General features: G+C 41.6%; 1 protein-coding gene across 1 annotated transcript in view; it reads left to right on the forward strand.

Annotated features, from left to right (window-relative positions):
• Positions 1–19,664, forward strand: part of LOC103745891 (cat eye syndrome critical region protein 2 homolog) — a 155,105-nt gene that overhangs the window by 97,815 nt on the left and 37,626 nt on the right. Inside the window, exons 3-7 of the mRNA XM_008847902.3 lie at positions 10,612–10,795; positions 12,460–12,599; positions 14,125–14,229; positions 17,885–17,934; positions 19,112–19,281. Coding sequence (XP_008846124.1) covers positions 10,612–10,795; positions 12,460–12,599; positions 14,125–14,229; positions 17,885–17,934; positions 19,112–19,281 — 649 coding nt within the window. The remainder of the gene's footprint in view (positions 1–10,611; positions 10,796–12,459; positions 12,600–14,124; positions 14,230–17,884; positions 17,935–19,111; positions 19,282–19,664) is intronic.

Consider the following 19,664-nt stretch of genomic DNA (forward strand, 5'->3'; position numbering starts at 1 on the left):
GAAGAAAATGTGATTTATTTTTATTAATACTTATAAATACCACTTGAGTCTTCTAGACAGAAAGCTGCTGAGTACAGACCAAGTAACTCTCAACTAGAGTGTAGACTTGCACCTTGCTGTCCATTTCAGTTTTCTTGGACATTAACATCAGGCCCAGTACTTCCCTAACAATGGTGTAAAAGAATTATGTGTGGGGCTGGGATAGCTCAGTGGTTAAGAGCATTAGCTGCTCTTGTAGAGGACCCAGGTTTGGCTCCCAACACCTACATAGTGGCTAACAACCATACTTAACTCTAGTTCCAGGGGATTTGGGCCCTCTTCTGACCTCTGTGGGCATTCCATTATGTGGATATGCTTACATAACATGCAAGCTATACATTCATATACATAAAATAATAAATAAAATATATAAAGGAAGAAGTATGTGTATGTGCAGGTGCCCACAGAGCCCAGAAGAGGGGGTCGAGGATGTCAGATCCCCTGGACCTGGAGTTACGGGAGATTGTGAGTGCTGGGAACCAAATTTGGGTTCTCTGCAAGCACAGTATGTGCTCTTAATCACTGAGCTATCTCTTTGTACCTTGATATATAGTCTTTGTTTTGTTTGGGGATTTTTTTTTTTTTTTAAGTCAGGGCCTTAATATGTATCCCCAGCTCTCTCAGAACTTACTATATAGACCAGGCTAGCCACAAACTCAAAAAGATCTGCCTACCTCTGCACCGCCCCCCCCCAATGTTGAGGTTAAAGGTGTGCACCACCACCCTTGGTGGATTTGTTTTGTTTTTTCTTTTTGAGACAGGGTCTCCCTGTAGCCCCAGCTGGCCTAGAACTCACTATGTAGACCAGGCTGGCCTTGAACTCAGAGGTCCATCTGCCTCTGCATCCTGAGTGCTGGGACTAAAGGTGTGTGCCACCATACCTGACTTTTTTTTTTCTTTCTTTATGAGTATGAGTGTGTTGTCTGCATGTAGGTAGGTGCACCCATGTCATGCAGTGCCCAAGGAGGTCAGAAGAGGGCATTGGATCCCTGGAACTGGAGTTAACAGACAGTTGTTAGCCTCCATGTGGGTTGTGGAATTGAACCTGGGTTTTCTACAACAGCAATCAGTGCTCTTAACCGCTGAGAACTCTCCCCAACCCCTTATGTCTAGTTTTCTTTTCTTTTCTTTTTTTTTTTTTTTTTTTTTTTTTTTTTTTTTTTTTTTTTTTTTTTTTTTGGAGGCAGGGTTTCCCTGTATCCCCAGCTGGTCTGGAACTCACCATGTGGACCAGGCCAGCCTTGAACTCAGAGATCTTCCTGCCTCTACCTCCCAGGTACTGGGATTAAAGGCATGGGCCACCACACCCGGCATCCTTTTGTCTAATTTGTAACTGTGGTAAACATGTTACATTGAGTATAGTTTTATACAAAACTCAACTAGGTTTATAAACTTTAAACTTCTTACTATATATAAGTTTATGGAAGTGTACAAGTTAAAAGAAATGTCCAGATATAATTTTGTTAACAACTCACCAGACTGCCCACCACGGAAGTGGTTTCATTTTATCCTTAATTATTAGTACACAGAGGTGTCTGCATAGTTCTCATTAGCTCTGAACGTGATGCCCTTTAGGTCTGCTAGTGGCACTCTCCTGCTGTCTCTTCTGGAGCTTATAGTTTTGTGCTGGGTGAGGACAGGGATGTCCACAGTAATCACAGTAATGATTATCTAATTGGAAGTACACAGTTTCTGCAATATATGCATAGAAGGAAAACGCTGGGCACAGTGGCTCACATCTGTTATCCTAGCACTGGGGAAGCTAAGGCAAGAGATTTGCTGAGAGCCTAAGGGCTAGCATGGACTACAGTGAGACCCTGTTTCAAAACACCTTCCTCCATCAAAGAAAGAAAAAGAAATAAAAAGTATGGAGTGTTAAGAAAACTTGGTACAAGAAATGATTTTTGGACTGAGCCTTTATATACCAGCTCTTCTGTCTTAATACAACAGTCTTTATGGTGGGATTAGTCACTCTAATTTGCCCTTCTCTTTAAAAATTGTCATACCCAGATGTTGTTTCCCATATCTGTTATCACAGCACTCATGAGGCTGACACAGGAGGATTACCCACAAGTTTGAGGCCAGCCTCAAACAGAGTGACACCCTGTTTCAAGAAGGGAGGGAGATTTCAGGAATTTGTTCATTTTGCTATCAATTAAAAGCTTCATTTTAGCTGAAAGTGGTGGTGCATGGCTAGTCTACATAGCAAGTTCCAGGCTAGCTGGGGCTACAAGGAGACCTGTCTCAAAGGATTTGGGGGACATATGGCTCAGTGGGTAGAGCACTTGCCTAATACACATAAGGCTATGGTTCTGATTCCCAATACCACATAAACAGGCCTTGTGATGCATACCTTAATCCTAGCATTTGAGAGGCAGAGGCAGAAGGTAGAAGTTCAAGGCCATCCTGGTCAGCATTAGACCCTGTCTCCCAAAAATAAGAAGAAAGGAAGGTGATTCATTCCTTTCAGATGCCAGAGGAATCGGGGCATGTCTATCTCAGAATCTCTTACAAGGCTATGATGAAAGTACCACCTTATGTCAGCAGTCATCTTAAAACATTTCAGTGAGCCTGGGGTGGTGGCACACATCTTTAATCCAAGCTCTCAGGAGGCAGAGGCAGGTGGATCTTTGTAAGTTCAAAGGCCAGCCTGGTCTACATAGTGAGTTCCATGCCAGCTGGGGCTACAGAGAGATCCTGTCTCAAAAAGAAAAAAAAAATTTTTTTTTTTTAAGTGAGGGTTGGAGAGCTGGCATTTCTTCCAGAATATCCAGGTTTGATTCCCAGCACCCACATGTTCCCAACACCCACGTGGCAGCTAACAACCTTTTATAACTCCAGCTCCAGAGCATCTAAAGCCCTCTGGCTTCTGTAGGCTTTTCACAACACAAATATGCAGACAAGACATTCATACATATATAATAAAAATAAATAGATCGAAGCCAACCTGGTCTACAATAATGAGTTCAAATAAATCTCAATGTATAGTATAGTTACAGAAAAAAAAAACCACAATTTTTTCAAATTTTCACAAACTGACTTCACCTGTTTATGGACTGGAGCCCAGACATAAGAGAAAATAGCTATGGATTTTACTTTCATTGAAGAAATTACTAAGGTGGTAATTATCTTTGTTCCAGGAGTGGTAATCCACATGCATTAACATGAAAACACCCATAAGTACTCCATTTACTTTCATTTCATCTTAAAGAAAAAGAAATCTGAAAGCAGATGTGGTGGCTCACTATAATCCCAGCATTTGGGAAGCTGAGGAAGGAGGACTGCAATGAAATTTAGGCCAGCCAAGGCTGTAGTGTGAGACCCTATCTTTCTTTTTTTAAAAAATATTTTATGGCCAGGCGTGGTGGCGCACGCCTTTAATCCCAGCACTTGGGAGGCAGAGGCAGGTGGATCTTTGTGAGTTCAAGGCCAGCCTGGTCTACATAGTGAGTTCCAGGACAGCTGGGGCTACAAGGAGACCCTGTCTCAAAAAAGACAAAAAAAAAAAATTACTGTTATTTTTATTTTATGTGTATGAGCATATTGCCTGCATGTATGTAAGTGTATCTGTGTCGTGCAATGCCTGAAAAGGTCAGAAAGAGGCATTGGATCCCCTCGAGCTGGAGTTACAGATGATTGTTAGCTACCATATGGGTGCTGGGATTTGAACCTGGGTCTTCTGCAAGAACAGTCAGTGCTCTTAACCACTGAGCCATCTCTCCAGCCCTGAGACCCTGTCTTAAAAACAAACAAACAAATTGCTGAGGGGCCTGTGAGTATGTGTGGCCAGCAGGGTGATGCATACTTGAATTTCTTAAGAGACTGAAGCAAGAGGATTTCAAAGTAGAGGTAATATGTGCTATATAGGTGAGACACTATCTCAAAAGAATTAGTTTAGGGGGCTGGAGAGATGGCTCAGCAATTAAGAACACATACTGCTATTATTACAGAGGACCTGAGTTCAGTTCCCAGCATCCACATCAGGCAGCTCACAACCACCCATAACTCCCTCTTTGGATCTCCAGGGGCACATGTGCACATATACACACACACACACATATATATACACATAATTAAAGAATAAAAATAATTTTTAAAACAAAAAATTGGGGGGCTGGCAAGATGGCACAGCAGGTAAAGCCTGATAATGTGAGTTCATTCCCTCGGACCCACATTATAGAAGAGACTCTACTCGTGAAGTAACCCTCTGACTTACACACACACACACACACACAGACACACCACCACCACCACCACAGCCACCACCACACACAAAGGAAGGGAAGGAGGTCTCTTCCTCCTCTAGCAACCATTAACAGCCTAGAGTTCCTCAGGGAGGGGTAGAGCCTTGTGAATTCCCCTCCCCCCTTTTAGCATCATTTTGGAAGTCCTAGCTGAGATAATGAAACAGGAAATGAAATTAACTCTAAGTTCCTCCCTGTTTCATGACAGTTGTTGTCAGGCCCAACCTTGTACAGGAGTACAAGTGACTCTCTGCTCCTCCCTGTACCAGAGACAGCTGTATCTTCTCATGTAGTGGCAGCCTGAACACTGAGACAGATGGTGAAGGTCAGAGTGAACGGATTTGGCTGCCTGGTCACCAGGGCTGCCTTCACCTCGTAGATTGCTAATTCAGCTAGACTGGCTGGTCAGCAACTGGCACGACTCTTCCCACTGCTGTGTTCACAGATACATGTCGACATGCCCAGCTTTTATGTAGGTACTAGGGATCTGAACTCTTCCTATAGCCCTAGCTGGCCTGGAATATGCTGTATAGACCAGGGTGGCCTTGACTTCAGAGATCTGCCTACCTTTCAAGTGCTGGGATTAAAAGTGCCCGGCTTCCACTTTTGATATGCTTCTCTTTCTTTTTACTTATTCTTCTGGCCTTTACTGTACAACTCATTGGCTTTGAGTATAATATAAAATCATGGAACCATCACACTCATCACAGAACATTTTTATCACCCCTAAAAATTGCTTCCTTCCCACTCTTGGGCCCTCCCTATTTGCCTAACCATCTGCCCTCAGCATCACTATTCTGTTTGTTACCACTGTAGATTGGACTATTGCTGGTACTTCTTAGTAGTGGAATCATGGAATATTTTTTTACTGGGCTTCTGTCATTTAATATAATATTTTCAGGGCTGGAGAGATGGCTTGGCGGTTAAGAACACTGACTGTTCTTGCAGAAGACCCGGGTTTGAATCCCAGCACCCACGTGGTAGCTAACAACTGTCCATAAATCCAGTTCCAGGGGATCCGACAGCCTCTTCTGTCCTCTGCGGGCATTGCACGACACGTGTTCACTTACCTAAAAATAATAAATAAAATATTTTTTAAATATATTTTCAAATTTCATCTGTTTTAACGTGAATCACTACTTTTTCTTCCTCTTTTTTTCTATTTTTTTCCCCTGAAACAAGGTCTCACTCTGTAGCCCAGACTAACCTGGAATTTACCATGTAATGTAGACTGGCCTCAAAATCTATCTAGATGATCCTGCTGCCTCACTGAGCTTCAGGAGCTCTGAGATTATAGGTGTGAATCATCAAGCCTAGCTGTTGTGTTTTGTTTTGTGGGACAAATAATGCTTTACTGTGTGGATATACATTTTGGTCTTCTGTTTATTCATCAGTTAAAGAACAATCATTACACAATTTCCCTTTTCAAGTTGTTAGGAATTGGGCTGTTTTGACTATCAGTGTACAAGTTTTTGTGTAAACTTCTGTTTGATTTCTCTGTGTATCTCCCAGTAGAAATGTCTAGATCATAGAGTAACTTTTTTCTTTTTTGGAGAGTTGTAGGGGGCATGATGTTGTCGTGTAACCCAGTTTAATACGGAACTTCCTATGTAGCCCACACTGGCTTTGAAGTTACAATCATCCTGCCTCAGCCTCTCAAGTGCTGGAATTACAGATATACTACCATGCTCAGTTGTTCTTTAATTTTTTGAGCAATTTTCCAAACCTTCCAAAAGCAGCTGTACAATTTCACATTCCTGTCAGTAGTATACAAGGATTCTAATTTCTCTATATCTTGGTCAGCACATTTTGGTACTTGGTCAGAGTGTTTTTGATGCTCACCATCATAATAGGTATGAAGTAATATTTCATCATGATTTCATACACATATTGGAAAGCCCCTGATGTTGAGCATCTTTCCAGGTAGTTCTTTATGCCTTTGTTCCTCTGGTGATCCCTTGGAATGCTTTCAGGCCAAATGAATTAAGCATATCACTTCTTGTATTGGTTTCGTGCCTGTGTCTGTTTCTTCAAGGTAAACACTTCAGACTTTACATTTCATACAAACCGTACTTAGACTCTTATCTATTTTACTTTTAAAATGACCTTTATAGGGCTAGAGAGATGGCTCAGCAGTTAAGAGCACTGGCTGCTCTAGCAGAAGACCCAGGTTTGGTTTCCAGCACCCATATGGTGGCTAAAAACCATATGTAACTCTAGTTCCAGTGGACCTGATACCCTCTTCTTACCTCCACAAGTATTGCATGACACAAGTGCACTTACATGCAGGTATCTATACTTGTACACATAAAATAAAATAAAGATAATAAAATACTGCCAGATGTGGTGGCGCACACCTTTAATCCCAGCACTTGGGAGGCAGAGACAGGCGGATTTGAGGCCAACCTGGTCTACAGAGTGAGTTCCAGGCAGCTGGAGCTACCAGGAGACCCTGTCTCTAAAAAGACCAAAATATAATAATAATAATAAAATACTTAAAATCTGTGATCTCCCAAAGAACACTGCAGTTGTTAAAATCTGTTGCTCCACCTAGTCACAAGTTCTGCTGCCTGAGACTCATCATGTTAAAACATAGCACTTGCTATGTACATTGATGCACTTCTTTGATCCCAGAACTCAGGAGGCAGAGGCAGGTGGATCTGTATGAGATCAAAGACAGCCTGATCTACATTGCAAATTTCAGGCCACCTCTCTTGAAAAACAGCACTTGAGAGCAGGAGCCATGGCTCATCAGGTAAGAGCACTTAACTGTTCTTGCAGAGGACCTGGGTTGGGTTCCCAGTACCCACATAGCAGCTAACACTGTCCTTAACTCCAGTTCCGGAGATCTGATGCTGTCTTCTGGCCTATCCAGGCATCTGGCATGCATATGGTGTACTTACATGTAGGCAATATACTCATACACATCAAATAAAAATAAAATATTAAAAAAAAAACTTGCTGCCAATTAAACAGTAAAGGATTAGGAAACAAAATAGCATTCAGGGTCTGCTATTGGAATATATTATATCCGAGTTGGCCCAGCTCACTGCTAGGGTTAAGCTCATTTTCATATTTGCCCTGTTGACCATAACCTTTCTTATGAAAAACAGTTTTAATTGGGAGCTGATTTCATCTCACTCTTCATTTGATATTAAATAACAACCAGTTGTTTTTCCTAGTATTTTGTAGGATAGAGCATTAATGAGAAAATAAGTCATTAAGAAGATTTGGGACTGGTGAGATAGTTCAGTGGTAAAGGTGCCTGCTGACAAGTCTAATGAACCGAGTTCTATCCCTGGGACCCAAATAATGAGGAGAGAACTAACTCCCATCTTTAGCCCTCTGACCTCCACATGCAGGTGGAAGCTGTGCATGGGTGTATCTTGGGTCTGTAATCCCAGCACTTGAGGGGTCAAGGCAGGAGCAACAGACAAAGTAGACCTTGCTATATTCAGAACTTCTACTTGGTTTTTGTTTGGGTGGTTTCTTGAGCAAGGTCTCAGTATGTGGTTTACGCTAGCCTCAAACTCACCATGATCCTCCTGCCTCAGTCTCCCCAGTGCTGGGATCATAGTTGCCATCACTTGCTCGGTTGATTTGATCTTCTTTTTAAAATATTCAAATGAAATGTTTTTCTTTTTTTTTTCCCTAAATTTTTAAAATTTATTTGGTGTGGGTAGCTTGCACATGTACATGTTAAGCATGCATGCATGCATGTGTAATCACATGTCTCACAGAGTGCATGTGCCACAGCACACATGTGGAGATATAAGGACTACTTGCCAATGTTTTCTCCTTCCACCATGTGGGACCCTGGGATCAAATCTGAAAATACAGTGTTTATGCTAAATAGTGTTTGTGTTCATTTTTTTCTTTTTAAGATTTATTTGTGTGTTTATGTGCCACTGTGAGTATATGTACATGTAGAGGGGTATACTCACTTGTGCACACACAGAGACCAGAAGAGGTTGGTTGCTGGGTGTCCTCTATCACTCTCTGCTAATTCCTTTGAGGCAGGGTCTCTCCCGGAACCTAGGGCTCCTGTTTTCTTAGCTAGGCTGGAAGACATCAAGCCCCAGTAATCCTTCTGTCTCTAACCTGTTTGGAGCTGGGATTAAAGGCATGTTCATTTCTCTTGCCTTGTTAAATGGGTGCTGAGATGTGAACTCTGGTCCTCATGAATGTACAGCAAATGCTCTTAACTACTAAGCTATTTCTCTAGTCTCTCTGCTCGTGTTTGTTTGTTTGAAACAGGGACTCACTATGTAGTCCTGGCTATGGCCTGGAACTCACTGTGTCTGGTCTGGAATGCACAGAGTTCTTCCTGCCTCTGGGATTAAAGGTGGTTGTCACCACCCCTGGCCCTAGAAATTCTTGAAAGCACATAATATGGGGCTGCAGAGATGGCTCAGTGGTTAAGAGCACTGGTTGCTCTTGAAGAGGACCCGGGTTTGATTCCCAGCATCTACATGGCAGCTAACAACCATCCATAACTTCAGTTCCAGGGGAATCCAACACCCTCTTCTGAACTCCAAGGGCATTGCATGACACCTGTGTACTTACACACATGCAGGAAATACATTCATACATATACAATAAAAAAAGGTTTATTTCCAAAATGTATTCTTCACATGACTAGCAACTTTAAAAAATTTATTTTTTAAATTTATTTTTATTTTATGTGTATGAGTGTTTTGTATGTATGCCATGTGCCTGCAGTGCCTACAGGGACCAGAAGAGGGCCTTGGATCTTCTGGAACTGGAATTATGGAGAGATATTAGCAGCCATGTGAGTGCTGGGAACCCAGCCTGGGTCCTCTGCAAGAGCAGCCAGTGTGCTCTTAACTGCTGAGCCAGCTCTCCAGCCCCCAAAATATTTTAAAGAACCAAAGAAATCTCCTTCTTAATTTTCATATTCACCATAGCCAGTTTCATTTCTCCTTACCTAGCCCCTTTATTCCTGGTTCACATATCTTTTACTGACAACTCTCCAGTTCTCTTTGTTAGTAAGAAACAAAATTTCATGCTATGTGGTAAATTGAATTTAGATTCAACAGTTGAAATGCAAAATAGCCACCTGACAAATAGTTATTTAATATAGTTAGCTACTACCCAAAATGTAGTATTGTCAGTCCAACTCCAGCCTAGAAAAAGTTCAGGTTGCCATACTGTGGTCTTGAATGTTTTTTGAAACATTTGTGTTCAAAATTTGGACTAGCCAGTTGCAGTGGTATGCACCTGTACTCCCACCTGTTTAGGCAGAGGCTGGAGGACCTCATGAACTCAAGAGCTAAAGATGACAAGCCCAGGCAACATATGAGACTGTCTTACAAAAAAGAAAAAAGTGGCCAGCAAGATGGCTCCATGAGTAAACGTACTTGCCGTCAAGCCTGATAACCTTAGTCCAATCTTTGTGCACCCCACATGATAGAAGGAGAGAACCAAGCAACAACTTCAAGTTGCCCTCTGACCTCCACATGTGTGCCATGGTACAGTGTACACATGCCCCTCAAAACAAATCTGTTTTTAAAAAGAAAGAAAATTAATATATAGTATAGTTGTACATTATGAGTGACTTGGTATTCTGGCATTTTCTGCCTTTGCATCTTAGCCTGAAATATAAGTAAATTAATGTAAGTCAGATTTTTCGTGTTTTTGTTTTTGTTTTATGTGTGTGCTAAGAAACGAATCCAATTTTTAAAATTATTTTATGTGTATGAATGTTTTGCCTGCATGTGTGTAAGTGCATCCATGTTATGTAATGCTCACAGAGACCAGAAGAGGATATCTGGAGTTAGAGTTGGTTGTTAGCCACCAAGTGATGCTGGAACTGAACCCAAGTCATCTGTAAGAATGAGTCATGGAACCGGTTTTAAAATGCATGTCTTTATGAACTCTGTAAAGTTTCTCTCTATATATAAATAAAGGGTGAGACCATTGCCTGGTGCACACCTTTAATCCCAGCACTCAAGAGGGTGAGGCAGGCTGATCTCTGTGAGTTCGAGGCCAGACTGGTCTACATTATTGAGTTCCATGCCAGCTGGGGCTACAGGGAGACCCTGTCTCAAAAAGACAAAAGATTTTGCCTACTACTATAAAGTTAGCCAGCTATGTGAAACTCTTGATATGATTATCTTCTTTGGGATTTAATACAGCATTCATATAAATAGTCTAGTATATAAATCTTCAGTGAAAAGCCTTCAGATGCTTCTCTTCTTACTGCTTTTCAAAAACTTGTCAGCTGTCAGACCATCAGTTCTTTCCCCTTTCCACCCATCCTCTGTTGTCTAGTGATGTATATTTGTGTTTGGGGCCATTTGACTAGGCCTCAGACATTCCACAGCTACCTGGAAGACATCATCAATTACCGCTGGGAGCTGGAAGAAGGAAAGCCCAACCCGCTGAGGGACGCCAGTTTCCAAGACCTTCCTCTCCGCACTCGGGTGGAGATCCTGCATCGCCTCTGTGATTACCGGCTAGATGCAGACGATGTCTTTGATCTCCTCAAGGTACTTCTAGTAAGCTCTTTTTTTCTAGAGCAGTAAAAAGCCAACATTTAGTATGTGAAATCCAAAAGTACTGCAAAGCCAGAGTTAGCTTGTTCATACCAGTCTTTGTGCTCTTAATTGATAATGACGCTGTATCTACAATCATGCTCATGACCCAGGGAATGCAAGCCCTACAGGTATGGCTTTTGGTTTCGCCTCTTTACCTGTACTGACTCCCAGCTCAGACAAGAAACCCAAAAAGATCTACCTGTTTTACACACACAAAGCAGTGAATTTGCCACTGGGTTTTATTCAATAATTAAAATAACTATTTGGAATCTTCAAGGACTTGAAATATATATGCTAGTGAAATTCATTTTGTATGCACATTCCAACTAAAAAAAAGCCAGAGGGAGACAGAAGATGTGGAAATCTCTTCTCTTCCCCTTATTCTGTTGCTGTTTATCTACTTTAGAAATATATTATGGGAGGATATTGCTTTCACAAATAGGTCAGTTTCTAATCCTATTCAATCATAAATGATTAAATGTGTTGATGACTTCTTAGTCCAGTTCTATGCACAGACATATTATAAAAATCATTGTATAATTAATTTAATCCAGTCCTTGCTAAATGCATAGCAGTGAGCAGGCCAGTGTAGCCAGGTCCTGGAGTAAATGGAGAGTTGTTTTGCTGGATTTCAGCTGAAATAAAAAAGTTACTGTATTGGGGCTGGAGAGATGGCTCAGGGGTTTTCAGTGCTGTAGATACACACATATCCAAGAAGTTGCTGGGAGCATTACAGTACAGAATCATATGAGACAAAGCCTTCAGAATATCTGATTGGAAACCAGGTGTGGTGGCTCGTGCCTATTGAACCTGTAATACCAGCACTTGAAAAGCTGAGAGTGCAAAGCTATTCAGGACTACACAGTAAAATTTTGTCTGAAAGGGGCTGGAGAGATGGATCAGTGGTTAAGAGCACAGGCAGTTCTTGCAGAAGACCCAGGTTCGAGTCTCACACCCACATTGCAGCTAACAACTGCCTGTAACTCCAGTTCCAGGGGATCCAACAGCCTCTTCTGTCCTCTGTGGGCATTGCACAACACGGATGCACTTACCTATATGCAGGCAATACAGCACATACATATAAGATAAAATAAAATAAAAATTTTCTGAAAGCAAAAGAGATTGATCAATCGATCTGATACACATAAAACTAACAATCTAAGGCCAGGTGTGGTGTTGCATGCCTTTAATCCTGCACTGAGGAGGCAAAGGTAGGCAGACCTCTGTGAATTCGAGGCCAGCCTGGTCTACATAGTGAGTTCTGGGCCAGCTGGGGCTACAGGGAGACCCTGTCTCAGAAAGACCAAGAAAAAAGTAACAATCTAAACCAAATACTTAGGAGAGTCACTAAAATTCCTTTTGGTTCCCCTTTTCTTTTGTGAAATGAGAGTAGTGTTGGGTAGGGAACATTTGAGGTACTTAACTGTCTTGTTCATCAAAGAAGGTACTCCCTTCCCATTCTGTCTGTATTTCGTCTGTGCTGATAGGAAATTAGGTGCAGTGTGTGGCATATTAAAATATGGGACATGCCTGAGTGTAAATTTTGAATTATCATTTTAGTTTCCTCATGTTTTATGTTCCTCATTTTTCCACCTCCACTTTCTTGTTTCATCTAGGGTCTGGATGCAGATAGTCTCCGAGTAGAACCTCTGGGTGAAGACAATTCAGGGGCACTCTACTGGTACTTCTATGGGACACGAATGTACAAAGAGGACCCAGTACAAGGAAGGTCCAATGGAGAACTCTCCTTGAGCAGGTACCGTCTCTAATATCAGGACTATAATAACTGCTATATACAGAAATGCTGTGTGGAGGTCTGCAAAGCTGAGTTCTGAGCTGCAGCCCCCAACTTGCTTACTCTGCTCTGGTTCCTTGGAATCCCAGAGGGCTTCAGGAAAGAAGAGAATAAGTCTAGATTGGGAAGACTTGGTAGCCTGGGCTACCTAGTCCTTACTTGGAGTTTGTACTACCAAGAATAAAAAACATGGGGAACAAAAAAATCTAAGCAGTGGAAGTTAAATATATTAGAATTTAATATACAGCACTTCATTTTTTCATTTAAAAATTTTTTTTCTTTTTATTTTATGTGTATGTTTTACCTGCATGTATATAGGTGGTCCCATGTCCTGCATTGCCCACAGAGGCCAGAAGAGGGCACCAGATCCCCTGTTACAATGAATGTTAGTCCTGCGGATACTAGGAACTGAACCCAGGTCCTCTAGAAGAGCCATATCTCCTGCTCCCAGTTTGTTTTTCCTAATGAAATAATTAGCCATATTGACAAGGCTTTAGCAAGATGGCAAGGAGCAATTGCATGCAAAAATACAAGAGTTACTCCACAGTCTGACAAAAGACTGTGAGGAAGGGGTGGAGAGATGGCTCAGCAGTTAAGAACACTGGCTGTTCTTGCAGAAGCCCTGGGTTTGAATCCCAGCACCCACATGGCAGCTAAAAACTGTCCGTAACTCCATTTCCAGGGGATCCAACAGCCTCTTCTATCTTCCACAGGCATTGCACGACATGGGTGCACTTACCTACATGCAGGCAATGCATACATACACATAAAAATAATAAATAAAATAATTACATAATTTTGGTAAGTACTACTATACCACAGATTACTTTATACAGCAGTCCTTAGGAATCCTTTTTTTTTTTTGTGACTAGAGAAATGACTCAGCTGTTATGAGCACTGACTGCTCTTTCAGAAGACCCGGGTTCAGTTCTTAGCACCCACATGTCAGCTAACAGCCATCCTAACTCTAGTTCCAGAAGATCCAGCACCTTTTTCTGACCCCCACAGGCATTGCAAAACACCCAGACACATAAAAAAATATATAAATAAATTATTTAAATCCTCATTTCTCCTATTAGAATTGATAATCTGCCATATAAGTTTGAGGATCCATCAGCATAAGGCAAAATCTTTAATGATGGCTGGAATATAAGCCTTTTTAAGTGCTTCCTAAATAAGCAGAGGCCTCACTACCATGGCATCCAGGATGATGCTTACCTTCTGTTTTATTTGGGCTTCATATTGCAAGGAGCAGTGTTCCATAAGAAGTGTGTGTTAGATCTTACGCATTATTACTGTAAATATCAGTTCTCCTTGGTTCCACATCCTAATAATCTCTATGGACAAGAGGAAGTCACTTTGTCCTTTCCCTTTTACATAATCCTTTCGGTATGATTGTGACAGAGAATACTGTAATTACTAATACGAAAATGTAACTTGTCAGTCCTATGCCAGAACATTTCTATTTAATGATACTGTTTCTTAGGGAAAGTGAAAGACAAAAAAATGTCTCAAATGTTCCTGGAAAAACAGGAAAAAGAAGAGGAAGACCTCCAAAACGGAAAAAACTACAGGAGGAGATTATAGCAAGGTAAGAAAATTTCATCATGCCAGAAAAGACCTTGATTTTACTTCATCCTTTTTGTTGTGATTTTTCACTTATGCCCAAGTAAAAACATAGGGCTTAGCTCTTGGAGACCTGATCAGAGTCCACATGAAATTATCAAGTACACGGTAAGCAATCAGGAAGCCCTTTCTGCATGACCTTTCTCTACTAAGTTATCTGCCTTCCCTGAGCCCGTTATTTTATTGGGTGATGGTTATCCATTTAATAAGAATTAAATCTGAACATGGCAGTATATGGCAATATAAGATAATTAAAACTGTGCTTGACACATAGTGTTTGGTAAACATTGATTTTACTGTACTATTTATAGTACAGTTTATAGACAGTTTATAGTACTATTTATAGACAGTCACCATGTGGGTGCTGGGAACTGAACCTTAGTCCTCTGGGAGAACAGACAGTGCTCTTAACTGCTGAGCCATCTCTCCAGCCCCTACTGTACACATTTTAAAAATTGTTATGGCCAGGCATGGTTGCGCATGCCCTTAGTCCCAGCACTTGGGAGACAGAGGCAAGTGGATCTCTGTGAGTTCAGGCCAGCTACAGGGAGACCCTGTCTCAAAAAAGATCAAAAATAAAAAATAAAAATTGTATCATGACCGGGTGTGGTGGCACACGCCTTTAATCCCAGCACTGGGGAGGCAGAGGCAGGCTGATCACTGAGTTCAAGGCCAGCCTGGTCTACATAGTGAGTTCCAGGCAGCTGGGACTACAGACAGGGAGACCCTGTCTCAAAAAGACACCCCCCCCAAAAAAAATTTGTTATATCACAAGAAAGTGGAACAAATTAATTCTCTGATTAATTGTGGACTATGAATATAGCTCAGTGGTGGAATGTATGCCTAACATGTACAGGGTCCTAGTCTCCATTCCCCAACCCCCTTCCACCAAAGCATTGACTAGTCAGCCTTTCAACAGAATTATATATTATTCCAAATTTCGGAGTTAATTCTTTCCTCCAAGTGGAAAGAAAGTACAGTAATTAATATACCCAAACAATAAAGAAAAACTGAAATGTAAATATTTTCTGAAACCTTAATTTTACATAAAAGAAAAAGATAGCCTCATGTATTTGGGAAATTTCATATATCATTACATTCTAGAAGCATCTACCTTTTGTGTGTGAGCATATGGGGGTGCATGTGCATGGGAAGACAGAGGTTGACGTCAGTGTCTTTCTTGATCATAATTCACCTTTTTTTTTTTTTGAGACCGGGTCTCCCTGTAGTCTCAGCTGGCCTACAACTCACTATGTAGACCAGGCTGGCCTTGAACCCACAGAGATCCACCTGCCTCTGCCTCCTGAGTGCTGGGATTAAAGGCGTACACCACTACGCCCAGCCTTTCAGCTTATTTTTAAGGACAGGGTTGCCTATTCAGCTAGACTAACTGGTCAGCAAGCCCAAGGGACCCTCTTTTTAAAAATTTTTTATTTTATGTATATGACTATTATGCCTGCATGTAGGCAAGTGCACCTGGGTTGTGCAGTGCCTGCAGAGGACAGAAGAGGCTGTTGGATCCCCTGAAACTGGAGTTAGCTGCCATGTGGGTGCTGGGATTTGTTCTTAACCACTGAGCCATCTCTCCAGCCCCAGGGACCCTCTTTTTTAACAGGTTTAGACCACACTTTCAATGTGTGGGTTAATGTGTGGTTGCTGGGATCAGATTAGGGTTTCATGCTTTACTGACTAACCTGTGTCCCCTGCCCAGGAGAGTCTGCCTTGTTATAAGAATATTCAGAATCCTGGGCTGGAGAGTTGACCTAACCTTTAAGAATGTTGACTGGTCTTGCAGAGGACTGATTTAGTTCTCAGTACCCATATGACAGCCAACAACTTGGTTGTAACTTCAGTTCCAGGGGATCTGATGTCCTCTTCTGGCCTCCTTGGGCACTGCACATATGTCGTACACTTCCATGCAGACAAAACGTTCTTATACATATTTTAAGAAAAGAATATTCAGAATCCGACCTGCCCTATGTAAATCCTCCCTCCTTCCCTTCTTTTCTTTCTTTTTTGAGGCAGGGTCTCCTTGTAGCCCCATCTGGCCTGGAACGCAAAGACATCTGCCTGCCTCTACCTCCCAAGTGCTGAGACTATAGGCATGCACCACCACGCCTTTGGGAGGCAGAGGCAGGTGGATCTCTGAGTTCAAGGCCAGCCTGGTCTACATAGTGAGTTCCAGGCCAGCTGGGGCTGCAAGGAGACCCTGTCTCAAAAAGAAAAAGGAAAAAAAAAAAAAAGCTAGGTGTGGTGATGCACGCCTTTAATCCCAGCACTTGGGAGGCAGAGGCAGACAGATCTTTGTGAGTTTGAGGCCAGCCTGGTCTACATAGTGAGTTCCAGGACAACTGGGGCTACAGAGAGACCTTGTCTCAAAAAGACAAAAACAAAAAAAAAAACAAAAAAAAAAACCACCAATTAGATCCTAGGGTCTGGAGAGATGGCTCAAAGGTTAAGAGCACTGTCTGTTCTTGCAGAGAACCCAGGTTTGGGTCCCAGCACCCATATCTTGGCTAATAACTGTCTGTAACTCCAGTTCCAAGGGATCCAACACCCTCTTCTGACCTCTGTGGGCACTGTGCATCCTGGGTGCACCTACATGCAGGCAATACACTCATGCACATAAAATAATAATAGTAAAAGAATCCTTCATTGTAAAGCTATACTATGGAGGCCATGCTCTTAAGATTTCCAGTAACAGAATAAGCTGCTTATTCTAAGTTTAGAAGTTCTAACAACTTAGTTGAGGTGTGCTTGGGTCAGGCAGTTTCAGTGATTTTTTTTTCTATTTTTTTCTTTTTTTTTAAACCATAAAGAATATTCCTAGGCTGAGACAGGAGGATCTGCATTTCAGGATAGCCTGGGCTTACATGCAAGGCTGTGATAAAAATGAGGGAGGGTGAGAGAGAAGTTAAAAGGAGATTTCTAATAAATCACATTATGAATTAGTAATAGTTCAATTTTACTAATTATAACTGCCCTTTTTTAAGGTTTATTTTCTTTATGTATATGAATATTTTGCCTGCATGTAAGTGTACCACAGATGTGCAGTGCCTACAGAAGCCAGAAGAGGGCATCAGATCCCCTGAACTGGTATTACACAGAGGGTTGTTAGCCCCCTATTTTCATTTCTCTGCAACTACCAATAAAGTACCTTAGTGTTGAAAATATACAGTAACTGCACTTGTGGACTTGTACAACCCTCTACTGGTAAGTGATAGACCTGAGCAGAGGCAGTTCAATTTCACAGCTTTAGATAAGGGTCAAGTAAATTTGCCCCCTTCAGTGTAGACTGGGTCAGGGAAGAGAACATCAGAATTCTTAGCCCCTCTGTTTGCCTCATCTTTTTGATTTTCCAGAAGACTTTCTAAAGTTGTCGTTTTCCTATGCACTGATGCTATTGCCATAACCTTGATGACTTGTGTTTCAGAACTGTCCTTCTTAGCAGCAGAGCTGCATTTTACTTTTAATTCACTTGGTAAGGCCATTCTTCCTAACTTTGACCACGCCCCTCCTCTGCTCCCTATTATATTAATTGGGTCTATACTTGGCAGGAAAGACAAATAGTTTTGGGCATGTCTTTGTTTTAATTGCTTCCTCTTTTTCCTGTGTTTCAGTGAAAAGCAGGAAGAAAACTCCTTGGCATCTGAGCTCCCAACAAGAAATGGTAATGATCTTTGCTGCTGTTTATCAAGTCAGCATGATTCACATATATGTTATGATGGTGGCTCATTTTCCAGCCATTCAGAACAGTACAATGATTCCAGTAGTCTTCTCCAATTTTTTACTCCTCATGTCTCATCCTTTCCCCATCACTCCAGCTTACAGGCACATTGTCAGAAATAGGTCTGTTCACAGTAGGTCTGATGCTCTACCATGTGGCACAGTATATAGAAAAATTCAAATACACCTTTGAACAATGAGCTTCTCAGAGAGCTATCAGGGACTTGTACTGCTAGTTAGATTTTAATTCATTAATCCAAATGGTATAAATTTGGGAGGAAATAATCAGTTGCAAAGTCATGATAAATGGGATAAGACATAAATTTCTACCAAGTCTCAAATTCAAAACCATTTTTTCTAGAAAAATACATTTAAGCATTTCTAGAATATTGATATCTTAAGTCACAATAGCTGTCTATGGTTGTATTGTCTCTAGGTACTTAAGTGCTAACAATGACAGTGATAGGAAAATTAAAAGTGCATTATCAATCAGGTAACAGCCTGTAATCCCAGCACTTGGGGGAGGCTAAGGCAGGAGGATCACTTGATTTCTGGACTTTGACAGTATCCTGAGCTCATATTAGGATCCCATCCTAAAAACAGAACTTGTGCACTGTCAGCCTTTAAAAAATTAGAGTGGTTGGGGTTGGAGAGAGGGCGCAACTGTTAAGAACACTGGTTGTTCTTGCAGAAGACCCAGGTTTCAGATCCCAGCTCCCACACGGCAGCTAACTGTCTGTAACTCCAGTCCCAGGGGATCCGACAGCCTCTTCTGACCTGCAGGCAATGCACACATGTGATTCACTTAAATACATATGCAAGCAAAACACTAATACATGTAAAATTAAAAATACTTTTAAAAAAATTAATCTCCTTTTTTTTTAATGTATGCATGTATTGCCTGCATGTATGTGAGTGTACCTGTCATAGCTGGTTCGTAGCTGCCATGTGGGTGCTGGGAATCGAACCCAGGTCCTCTCCAAGAGCAGTCAGTGATCTTAACTGCTGAGCCGTCTCTCCAGCCCGTTTCCTATTCTTTTATTTTAGTCATGACCCAGGATAGTAGAAACAAAATATCTTAGCAACATCTATTGAGGTGAATCCATCTCTCTTTTCTGTAGGGTCCCGAGGACCAGGCCAAGGTACTTGGTGGCTCCTATGTCAAACGGAAGAAGAGTGGAGACAGGTCACTGAGAGTTTTCGAGAGAGGACCTCCCTCAGAGAGCGACAGCTCTATAAGCTCCTCAGTGAGGACTTCCTGCCTGAGATCTGCAACATGATCGCCCAGAAGGTAGTCCTCCCTACTTGTTAGGTCTTACACTACACTGCCATTGGAACTGTTGAACATACTGTTGGAAGTGGTGCAGGTTGTCATCTATCTGAACTGGAATGTTAATATGGAATCCCATGTACCTCCTATCCTTTATTGTGGTTCATATATGTTTTCCTTACCTCTGGAACTCTTTGTGCTCGACACCCACCAGTTCTTAGAATGACTAAAAACTTGGCTTCAAAGTAGCTTTTCTTTTCCTATAACATATTACCAGGAAATGTGTCCTAAGCTGCTTCTCCTTCCCCTTTATTTTTCTATCTTAAACAAAAATAATCTTAGGATCTGTTTTTAAGTCCAAGTGCCAGTTTAACCTGGTTCATAAACCATATTTCAAACATCTT

The sequence above is a fragment of the Nannospalax galili genome, unplaced genomic scaffold (genome assembly GCF_000622305.1).
Source record: "Nannospalax galili isolate Female #2095 unplaced genomic scaffold, S.galili_v1.0 scaffold1104, whole genome shotgun sequence".
NCBI lineage: Eukaryota > Metazoa > Chordata > Mammalia > Rodentia > Spalacidae > Nannospalax > Nannospalax galili.